Genomic DNA, 11,916 nt, shown 5'->3' with positions numbered 1-11,916 from the left:
GGGTGGGGAGGGGAGGGCAGGGGAATACAAGAATGAAAGGGAGAATATGTGAGGGAATGGGAGAGAAGATAGGGGGAAAGGGGGAAGGAAAGTGGTTGGGAAGGGGAGGGAAATGGGAAGGGGAGGGGAGGGCAGGGGAGAGGGAGGGAAGGGGAAGAATCTGCAGGGAGAGGAGGGACAGGAGAAAAAATGAAGAGGGGGAAGGGGACGAAAGGAGTGGGTGAGTGAAGAGGAGGAAGGGGACAAAGGCATGCAAAGAGGGGAGGAGAGGATGCAAAGAGGGGAAGAGAAGAAGGAAGGGAAAGTGATCGGAGAAGGAAACATGGAAACCTGGACGAGCAGGCAGCAGAAAGCCTATTGGTTCATTGCGAGGCTGCCTGCTTTCGGAGATTTAATCTATCCGTCAGCACAGGAGTGGCTTGCGGGAAGGACTAAAGCTCGACTGAACGTACGCGTGGATACGTTTAGTTCACTCCCGACGCGGCAAAGTGACGGTCAATGCGGTTCTTGAAGGAGTTGATTGTTTCTGCATTGAGCACGTCTGCAGGAAGGTTGTTTCAATGGCGGACGACTCTGAAAAGTAACTCCTGCCGATATCCGTAAAGCATTGCTGAGCTAGAATTGTTTTACCGTTGCTTCTTGTTGGCGGGTTAAATTGTAAGGAGGAGGAGGAGGAGGTGGCGGAGCGTCGGTTTAGCAGTCATGTGGGTTTTACGACTTGGTGCGAGAGGCTGCATGAAGAAGGCGATGCAGGAGAGAGAGAGAGAGAGAGAGAGAGAGAGAGAGAGAGAGAGAGAGAGAGAGAGAGACCCTTTGGTCCAGACTAGGTGGTCTGTCCTACATTCATCTAAAATAGTTTATTCCAAAATAGCGTATAAAATTTAGATAGTTTTTCAACTCGGTCTAACATATGCCCTTTTGCTTAACTAAAGAAATAGGTAAAACATTCTTAATTATTTCGAATGGTAAATATTCACAAATAGATCTTGATAAGTAAGAAAAAATAACTGTGCTGAACTTTTGTTTGGTTGCCAGGAATACGATAATGTTATATTCATGCGTAATGCGTTCATAACATACCTTGGGTCCTTTTTACAATTGTTATTTCCCAGTGTGTCACGTAGGTAGGCTACTCTTTTCCTCCATATCTGTTACCTTTACCATGTGTGTCCGCCTATTTCCATTTCTTGATTTTAATTGCCTTTATTATGCCGTCTATATTTTTTCTGTTCCTGTATATAGGGTGTAGGCGGTTCTATCATCCCTTATATTATGATTCCCTGCACTGATCTCTTCGTTTCTCTTTGGACATCAACAAAACAAATAAACGAGAGAGAGAGAGAGAGAGAGAGAGAGAGAGAGAGAGAGAGAGAGAGAGAGAGAGAGAGAGAGAGAGAGAGAGAGAGAATCTTAAATGCTTATTCTTCATGCACAGTTATGACACGTATGGGTTCTCGGCACTTACAATTATAAAACTTCTGAAATCAATCCATCTACTTAAATCACCCACACAGGAGACAAATGTATGAGGAAATACGTACCTTACAACAAGGCTCCTTCCCCTTACTGTCACCCAAGATGGCGTCCAACCAGGTAAACAAACATATCCTTCTGTACATTTTTCCTTATTTCTCCCTTCTGGGCTAACTTTACGAGGCGAATATCTGCTTAAAATCCTTGTATTAGAGGTGAGGGCGGGAATATGGAGCACCAGAGGCCAGGTGTGCACAGGGCGGCCAGGCGAGATGTAAATAAATCCACCCCGAGCAGGACCAGGACGAGGAGGATGATAGATTTCTTGGGTGAATACGTGACTGGGGAGGCCAAGGGGGTGTGTTTTGCTACCCTAAGTGTTCTGTGAGTTCGTAGTAATAGTGTGTGGCCGTGGGTTAATGTTAGGACCTTAGTGAGTGCTTGTCCTGCCCGGCCCGCCCACCCGCCTCACCTGGCCGTTCACCTGTTAGTCTGGCCTTCCCTCAACAGGTTACCGGAGGAAAAGATTAATATAAGGTAGAGAACCCCGGCAGCAGACCCACTAGTAATTACTATAAGCCTCTCCCTCTGCCTGTAATTTGGGTGTCATAATTATAATACTAATCATTGCACACTAAATTGGTCCAGACCCCCCCCCCCTCCCTCACCCACCCTTCAAGGTAACATTGAATCCTAACTCCAAGCTCCTTTCATCCAGCCAATCAGCTCCCATAGCTATGACATTGGGGGCGTGACTTTTGGACCTATTTAGTGTAATGACCATAATTTTGTCGTCTGCTGGAAAATTTAGGCCAGTGGTTCTCACCGGGGGATTATTTAACAGAACTGAGCCTGGTAAATGTATAGTTTTGCTCCACCACCTTAAAATGCTATTTGCATTGTGGTAGTTGTTGTAGGGCAGAAATACATTCCCTTTAACAGTAATATGAAGCCATCTTGGGGAGGCGGTGGCCGAGTGGTTAGCGTGCGGGACCCGTGTTCGCTGCGTCCTGAATGATGCAGGTTCGAATCCGCCACTACCACCTGGGATTTTTTAGCCACCGGCGAGTGGCTTAAGACTACCCACATGCTGAAGACCACTCATCAACCTGTACTCTAGAATTCTCCAAGTGAATAAAAAATGAGCTCCTGGGGGCAGCATGAGTCAAGAATAGATGGCGCCACTATAAACACTTGCCTGCTCCATGGCGGGCTTGACCCCTGAAGAAAGCCTGTTGCCGCCATAGACCATAACGTAAAAAAAAATACATGGTTATTAAATAACCTAACCTAAATAATCTCAACAAAGCTTAACCTCTGCTCCCTCGACCACACCCACCACACAGACTGTCTCCCTCACCTCGGTAATTCTGAGGTTATGTTAGGTTTCCTTAGGTTAGGTTAGTTTCTGACCATTTGTGCCTCCATATAGCAAAAGACCATGTATTTTCTCCCTTTAACCATACCATAATATGAAGGTGTATGTGGTATTTGAGGTGGCAGTACTAAACTACACATTAACACTGATCTATCTATATCAGAGATACTGTGTATTCATTTGTGTGTGTAAAAAGGAAATTAATTATTTTAAGGAATATCAAGATTACTGTCTGCCACCGGTGACAAGTGGCGCAGCGTGAAGCATATCACAAATATTTATCGTAAAAAAATTAATCTTAATAATAAAACCAAATTAAATCTAATTTAACTAGGCCTAATTTCATTAAATCTGCTACTACTCTGCAGGCCGGGTTCGAATCCTGGCCCGGGTAGTCGATGTGCAGCTCACCCAGCTGTTCATCCTCCTTTTCAGGCTGGTTGATAAATGGGTACTTTGGAAAACTCGAGGAAGGTAAACCGTGGCAATCCCAGATTTCACATTGGCCTGTGTCCCGGGATAATTGGTTCTTACTGGCCACAGGCTCAAAAGGCCAACGGATCGGAGATGAGCACTGCAGACACTTGTAGCTATAGTGTATGCACCCACCTTTACCTTTAACCTAACCTGACCCCCTCCATTTCCAGAGCATAGATCATAGAGATCAAAACAAGTGGGAAAATAGCAATAAAATGTATATTACTGCAGCAACTGATGGTGAAGTAGTTTAAACCTGCTATTTGCCACAGCTAAAATTGAAAATGAGTCTTAACGTTGTTTCTTAATGGGGGCAACTTCCATTATGGTCATAAAAAGTCAGGTGAATATATATATTAGCCTCCTGCTAGAGGCTCCACCCCCCAATATACCCCTGTGTTTGAGCATTTCATCCCTTTGGGCTACTCTTCTGCTTGCGGCCATATGGGTTTACACACATTTCTTTGCTATTTTCACATCTTTTTCAACATTGCTCTATTTCTTTCTGCTTTCAAGGCGGGCATGACCCGTCGAATAGAACTCTGCACAATCCATGTTAGAAATTTATTTTTGTGTCATTGGGGGTCACCTGTACTTATTACTATTGCTCCATGTATGGTCCCGACCTGATCTGATGTGGTGTAATCTCCTTGGTTTACTGATGAGCTAGGTCAGGGGTGTCAAACACACGGCCCGCGGGCCAAATGTGGCCCGCAGAATGGTCTTAAGTGGCCCACGATGTGACGAGATTTTTCAGCTCAAGTTACTATAATTGTTATGTTCAGTTGAGGAAAATACTAAACTGATGAGACAAAACATAATAACATTTATCCTTTTATTCATATGACTGAGTTATATCATATTCATATTCAACCTTCAGTCTTGCCAATATGTAATTACCAAATCTTTGATGGCCCTCGAGATCATAACAAAGTGCATAATTGGCCCTTGAAAGGATTTGAGTTTGACACCCCTAGGCTAAGTGATCCCCCCCACCCACCAGAACCATGGCACGCAGCTGGAGGACTTAGCAGGAGGCACCCGCCCCGCTGGCTGCCTCAAGGTGTTCATCCAGCGTGACTACTCCGAGGGAACGTCTGTCAAGTTCCAGACTAAGTTCCCCCCAGAGTTAGAAGGCAAGGTTAGTATCCTACCTTTCCTTCCCCCTCTCTCCTCCTCTCTCATCACCTTCCCCCTCACTCTTTTTTATCCTTTCTCCATCCCTCTCTCTCCCCTTTCCTTCCTCCCTCCTTCCATTCATACTATATATGCCTTTTCTCTGCATTTTATGAGATGAAGCAGCTTGTGGAAGAGGTAATGCAATAAGTGATTAGCTAGCATAAGTGTGGATTGTTGTTGAATTAGTCATCCATGTTTTTTTTACAGTTGGTTTCATTTCATCTCTTCATTCACAAGAATGAATTCTGATAGATGTGGCACATGTGCATTGCTAGCTTGTGATTTGGTGAAAATCAAGTGTTGTAATAAACTTCAAGCTATTTTTTCAATAATGTATTTGAATACTCTATAAATGCCAAACATGCCAATTTGCATTGATAATATACCATACAAACATACGGAAGATGAGCTTGTATTAAGCAGTGTAGTCAGATCATACTCGAATAAACAATGGCTTTTATATATCCATATGTTATCTCATTTCAGGTACATAAAAAGGCATCTGGCTCTGTAAGTGCAAATAAAAAGTATTTTAATAATTTATTGCATGTAAATCATATAGGTATTGCTAAAAGCTTAGCATCACATTCAACAATATTTTATCCTATCTCGTTTATTACCTAAGTGATTTATGTGCAATAAGTAATTAAAATACTTTTTATTTGCACTTACAGAGCCAGATGTTTTTTATGTACCTGATATGATATAACTTATGAGTATTTGAAATGCCATTGTTTGTTTGAGTATGATATTACTATGCTGTTTGATACAAGCTTGTCTTTCGTGTTCATGTATGGTGTCTTATCAATGCAAATCAGCATGTTTGGGTTTTATATAAGGTGCACGGGTTTTTTTGTATACATAAACATTCAAGCAGCTTCAGTTCACAGTTTTTTCCATTACTTGCTGTATTGTTTATGCACAAAAATATCATCAGAATTCACAAAAAGAGCATACATATAATACTGCATTTAAAGTGTTTAGAAAAGTGCTCTATTGAAGTATATCTAGCCTGCTGTCTCCCGTCATGCTGCATTAACAATAATGAGAATACCCTGATTGCAGTGCAAGGCACATTCCTGTATGAAGAAGGTTTTTGTGACCATGAATTTTGCATATTTTTTGTGAATAAATAGTAAAGGAAGTAATAGAAGTTAATGTAATTTCAAGCTGCTTCTCCAACCTATCTTGAATATACACATCAGTCTTGACTCTGATATTAGTAATGCTTTCTATGCACTGCAGACTTACCAGCAAAAGAGAGAGGAGAAGAATACATAGACAATCTAGCATATATGTTTAGCTTTAGCAATACCTTGCCTTTTGTAACTTACCTTGTCATGGGTTACTATTTGTATTTTCATGTCTTGGCAGATGGAGAACAGTGTCTTTGAGAATACCATCAATGACATCAATGCCATGTTCGTGGAAGCAGAGAAGATGTCTTGTGGCCGCTACTGTGAAGGCTGCCTGGGGTGCCTCACTGCCTACCTGGTCTTTTTCTGTATGGAGACCCACTATGAGCAGGCAAGTGTGGGTGTAGGGGGTTCAGGGAGCATGGGTAGGGAGGGAGATGTGGGCTGAAGGGGTGTACATCAAATGAAGCACCTTTCATCACATATTTTGTCACTACCAGCATTTACTTTTTTGAAGATTTTAATTTTCATATGTCCAACCTTTTTGTGAGAATATGGTTATACCCATTTGCTACTCCAGAAGGAAATTTCCATGTTCACTTTTGGCACACTTTTATGTCAAAGAATGTATTCATTCTGGGAATGATTTTCAGCAAAAAACAAAATCTGCTAGGCTTTGCCCTTTCATCTCATAAATATGTGGTATCTGCAGTGACTTTTTTCCAACATTGCTGTTAAAATCACCCATGATCACAGTAATGAGCAGGCCCTTTTCATAAGTTATTGAACATTTTTTTGTGAAATGTCTCAGCATTCTTATCATCATAGTTATCATAGTTGAGCAAGTGTTTATAGACTTTCATAAGCTACTAACAATTCTGCTTCCATTCTCAAAGTCCATGTACTGTAGGTGCAAAGATTCAGTACCTAGTGGTGGCCTGGGCATAACCCTTGAGATTTTCAGCACCCCTTCCTGTGAAGTGACTGATTTGCAATTGCATTTGATGATGCCTCAGGTGCAAAACCCTTCATGTCAATTTTAAATTTGCATTTGATGATGCCTCAGGTGCAGTACTTTATGTCCATATGAGTGTTACTATTGTTACTGCAGATGATGAAAAAGGTGACCAAGTATGTGGCAGAGCAGAATGAGCGTGTCTGGACCCCGCGAGGCCTCCTAATCACCAACCCCATAGAGCGTGGACTGAGAGTTGTATCCTTTTAATGCTGCCATGCTGACCATATAGATAGATGGATGGATAGATGTGGGTTCAGGGGTTGTGATAGATTTGGCTCTAGGGTGTAAAGGCTACCAAGAATTAGACAAATTTTAATATGCAAATATGTTCTTTCATGTCTCTTGCTCTTGAGATGTTGTGACTTTTCTTACAGTTTTACACCTTGTTTATCATTCTCATTTCAGTGAGGTCTAAAGTGTTTTGTTTCCTCTCTCTTGTAGCTTTATTTCTGACCGTTTTCTCAGGCTATATTTCAACTCTTCACCAAGGCCACAGAAAATGGGCTTAGTGATTGTGATGATAGTGGCCTCTTATTTTCTAATTTTACTTTTTCTTTAAATCGAAGGAGACAGTTCAAGGGCAAAACAAATATAAAAAATATCTGCAAAGCACTGCTCCCATAAAGAGAAGGCAGAAGCTCCCAAGTGTAATCAAAATAGGCTAGAAAGGTGTCTTCAGCCTCCCCTCTTGAAAGCATTCGAGTCATAGGATAGAGGAAATATATAGAAAGGATAGCTGTTCCAGAGTTTACAAGTGAAAGTAAAGAAAGAATAAAGATACTGGTAAAGTCTTGCATTAGAAGTTTGGACAGCGTGAGGGTAAACTAGAGTAAATGGTTGTGTGCAGTGAGGCCACAGGCTTGGTAGAGGCATGAAGCTTATGATCAGAAGAGCAGTCAGGAAGAAATATGTAGGGTGTCATCATTAGGATTTGGAAGGCTCAGGTATCTTTTGTGAGTTGCCACTTTGATAAAATGAGAACAAGTAATTTATGCAACATTTTATAGAGAACATGTTGACTTCAAGCAGAGAATCACATAGATAATCAGACTTCCATTATATTTCAGAGTTTCCTTAACTCATCCTTTCCACCAGATTGAGATTAGCATATTAACGGAGCCGGCCACCACCAGATCGCAATGAGGCGTGATGTTCCCATCTGCTGTACAGGATCCCCCACCACCACCACCTCGTCACATCACCCTCATCATCCGCTCACTAGCCCATCATAGTTCACATGGTCACCCCTCCCACATTTATATCAACATTGTACTGAATATTCTATGTAGATATAAGGTATTATTATGTAACTACAGGGCATGAAAGAAAGAGATGATAGAAAAGTGTACATTCTCACCCCATAACAGAGCATTTAATATATATTTTGCCAATGACACACACAGGCAGCAAAACTCCTCAAAGCCTGACCTTTCCCCTCCTCTCAAGAGGCAGATGACTCAGTTCTGGTTACAGCATCTCCTTGGCTCCTCATTCTCCTCCTTTTCTTTTTCTTTCTTTGACCACCCACTTCACTCTGCAACTTCTTTCCACACTTGCCTACACATATAAGGTTAGAAGGAAATGTGCCTGCTGTTTTTATACTATTTAAATTTGAGAAAGTGTGCATGTATGTCTGAAGCATTTTTACGAGGATCAAACATTGCCTTTCTTACCTAGCTAGTGAAGAGGTGAAAAGGCTTTGAAGTCTTGCCAGTGTGTGTCTGGTTGAACCTACCAGGCCAGCCTCTCGTGATATCCCACTCATGCCCACAAGAAAAATGTGTGTGGCATTCAGTTGGCCACATTTCTTTCTCCTGCAACTGATTATTTTTTGTGAAAAAAATATACACTAACTGCACTAGTGATGTAAGAGCCATTGTATCATATGATTGCTACAATCTTACATGAAAATGAGTATGCTATGGCCATTTTCCCAAATTAAACAAAGCACTGTGTTTCAGCTTTGAAAAACAAATAATGTTCCCATTTTCTGTTTTCATTGCAACAAACAGTGACAACTCAGAATTTCATGGAGCCACAGTGGCTATCTCTGCTGCATTTCATGGATTTTGTCAGAAGAGTCTGGGATGGGTATTATGTACCCTCATTCTAAATGGAGATTCATTCATGTCAAGGTTCAGCAAGGGTGTTCTCTTTTCTCTATACTTTTATCAGCGTTGCATCATGATTCTTCCGTGAGTGTCATGAAGCATGTGTTCACAGCCAGTTTAAGATGCCTCCGTGTGTTAGTAGCTGTAGATCCTTCCAGTTAAATTGTCCTCTTCATTGTCTGCCATGAATCCTTTGAACATTCCTGTATTGATGCTGCTGCTGCCTTGCCATGGCTTGTGGCTTGAGGGATGCAGGAATAGTAATGTTTTTGTTAGAATTAGGACAGTTCTGTTGGTTCCTGTCTCAGCTTTATCTAGATGTACCTCCTTGTTTACTTTCTTCTGAGTTCTAAAATTCCTTATTTTCTCCCTTTAAAGTTTCTAGTAACCATACCTTCATGTATTTTCTTCTGTATTTTATGTTGTCTGTTTTATTTATGTATAAACATGATTTAGCATAATAAGTGATATTACTATTTATATGGCAACTTGATTTGCAAATATGCATGCACATATTTGCTTACTTGTGTGTGTGTGTGTGTGTGTGTGTGTGTGTGTGTGTGTGTGTGTCCACATGATTGTGTGCTTGGCTATAAGTGAAGCAGCCTGAGAGACAAGCTAGTAACTTAAGTGAGAGGAGTTTGTGCAGCACTGTGCTCCCTGTCAAGGCTGACAATGAATCCCACCAGTCAAGACCTGTTTTTGTGCTTCCTCCCTGTAAAGAGAATATGTGGTCACTTTTATATAGCTTCCTCTTCCTCACACAGGCAACATAAAAGATAAAAAAAGAAGCTTGATGGAAAAAATAAATATTCAGATAGGCATATATATTCCTTTACCTTTGGAGAGATTTTTTTAATTAATATTTTTTGGCTTGGTTCTCAGATTTCTATGCATATTGCCTGTTTTGACAATTACAAGGTGCCACTCAAGAAAGAAGCAGATAAAAACAAAGCATATCTATATAGTAGTTCAGACAAAATAGTTTATTTTTATTTTAGTAGTAGTATTTACACTAATCAGAGATGACATTGCTTCTCAGAATTGGTATATGTATGAAGTATTTTACAACCATTCTAAAAACTTCTTCATTGTGTAGAAATTTGACAGTGTTGCTGAGATTTCAGAATTGAGAATATCTGCTAAATGAATCAAATTCTTAATATTACATAACAATTGTTTCATATAATTAAGTGTGTAAAGTGTTGTTTCAGATGTCTTGCTTAGAAACTCATAAATCATAACTTGCACTCATGCTTTGGGTGGAGGATATCAAGAGGGAAAGTTCAATAGTATTTGTGGTATGAAATGATATGCTTTGCACTGGAGGTGTACAGGTAGCGGTGTAGCTGTGTCAGGTGCAAGCCCCTCTTTGAGACCCTCCGCAGGTTGCTACTCTGGCAGTTATCCCTTATTGTCACTTTTTTTCTTTCACAATTAATAGTAGACCATGCTTTTTATTTTTTTTATCTTTTTTATAGCATTTTGATGCTGTCTTCATAGCATGGTCCTTCTGTACTTGAATGATGGAAGGATTAATGCTTTATTGAAATTATATTTCAAAGTAAGAATATAGAATATAAATTATAAAATATTTCAGCTAGTGAACTAAGAACTTGGAAGTTCATTTGGCAACCTCATGGCTTAAAACAAAAATGCTGTTGTATTTGATTTAAAGTGAAAAGTGTGATGCTGCCAGGTTAGTGATACTGATCAGTCTTGCACCACATGGGGACCACTGCCATTCACACCACCAGGAGTAGAGACCAATGGAATTTTGTGAAATTGAGCTCTATGTGGAATGGCAACTAATGTTCTTGCCATAGGGTCAAAGAGAGAGGGGGAGTGAAAATTACTAAGGTGAGGCCGGAGGAGCAGTGGAAGTGTACACTCTTGACACCTTGGGACCACACACTGTCTGGGTGGATTTATTGTGTCAGCCATGCCAGCACCGCTGCGGAGGCTTGGTCTCTTACAAACTCATCTCACTCATGGCCTGAACCTTTTTCATCATTATTGCTACTGTCACTCCTGAGGGGTTAGCTTTAGCCTACTGAAGGAACATTTTTGTACTTTCGATAATGGAGTAGAGGTGATAGGATGGTAGCTACTGATGTAATAACTTAGGCTGCAGTGACAAAGTTGAGTGAATACAATGATCTCCTGTTTCATGTTGGCTGCAAAGTGGTGTACTGGCTCCACCTTTGTGTATTTGGTGTCTCATTAGAAGCAGTATTTACACTTTTGTGACTGGACCAAAGGCAATGATTTATTTATGTGGGCAAGATTTGAACTTTGACCAAAAGTTTCTTGATATAACAGTTTGTTTATTATTCATTGCAGTCATACTGGTGAGGATTTTGTGGTGTTACTGGTCTCAGATGAATTTGTAAGGTCTGTCAGGTGTTTATTATTTATAGCTCATCATGTCTCGTTATGTTTGTTCCCTCAGCTGATTCCTGACATTTATCTCCCATCATGCAATCTGAAATAAAATGAAAGTTATACAGTGAATCTTATATAGTTCTTAACCAGTGTACCTTCTTCGGCCATCCATCTTCAGTATGGTATATAGCTATTGCTCTCTATGTATTGCCTTCAAGATGGTTGCCTGCTGCTGAGAAGAGGTTGTCTCCTCCCTGAACTTTGTAAATTTTTAGTCAATTTGCTCTTGGATATGTTTGTCATGCATATCCCTTGAACAGCTAAATAATACAAATGGCACCACTGCCTAACCTTCCTACCCTTTGAGTTAACGCTCTGCCTCGTTTTGTGTCACATTCATCTATTTTGATAAAGAAAAAAAAAAAAGGTCCCATTGACCCTGAAGCGGGCAGTGTTGCTGGGCTGCCCTGGCAAGTATTACCAAGCCCGCACACATTGGATACATTCATATGTTAAAAGAGGCAAGACACAGTTGAATGAGACAGCCTGTGTAATGCGAGGCTGGCTATCGTGCTCACAGGAATTTAATAATGGGAAGAAAGCGAAGGGTGTTCAGTGGCTTCTTCCCAGGGTTACCAGCAGATTATCGTACTCATAGCCGTGCATTTAATGATTTCAGACCCAAAACTGTCGTATCCATACAAATTAGGATATCCAATCAAAGGCAATGGTAAGGCCGTTGATTAATTATGTTCTTTT

At 40.8% G+C, this 11,916-nt stretch overlaps 1 protein-coding gene across 1 annotated transcript; it reads left to right on the top strand.

Annotated features, from left to right (window-relative positions):
* Window positions 1–1,472: 1,472 nt before the first annotated feature.
* Window positions 1,473–11,286, top strand: LOC127004377 (golgin subfamily A member 7-like). Its single transcript, XM_050872013.1, has 5 exons — window positions 1,473–1,593; window positions 4,332–4,469; window positions 5,882–6,034; window positions 6,755–6,856; window positions 7,757–11,286. Exons 1-5 carry the CDS (start codon window positions 1,522–1,524, stop codon window positions 7,802–7,804), a joined length of 513 nt encoding a protein of 170 aa, XP_050727970.1. The 5' UTR covers window positions 1,473–1,521; the 3' UTR covers window positions 7,805–11,286.
* Window positions 11,287–11,916: the final 630 nt, after the last annotated feature.

This window comes from Eriocheir sinensis, chromosome 28, assembly GCF_024679095.1.
Source record: "Eriocheir sinensis breed Jianghai 21 chromosome 28, ASM2467909v1, whole genome shotgun sequence".
In the NCBI taxonomy this organism is placed as follows: Eukaryota; Metazoa; Arthropoda; class Malacostraca; order Decapoda; family Varunidae; genus Eriocheir; species Eriocheir sinensis.
The sequence above is the reverse complement of the archived record's forward strand: the minus strand, read 5'-3'. Positions and strand labels throughout refer to the sequence as shown.

Bases quoted from the DNA above. Each gene is read 5' to 3' on its own strand.
- LOC127004377 (XM_050872013.1), top strand. From the start codon at position 1,522: ATGTATGAGGAAATACGTACCTTACAACAAGGCTCCTTCCCCTTACTG. The intron at 4,470-5,881 runs GTTAGTATCCTA...ATGTCTTGGCAG, and splicing joins CCCCAGAGTTAGAAGGCAAG to ATGGAGAACAGTGTCTTTGA. The intron at 6,857-7,756 runs GTATCCTTTTAA...CCTTTCCACCAG, and splicing joins TAGAGCGTGGACTGAGAGTT to ATTGAGATTAGCATATTAAC.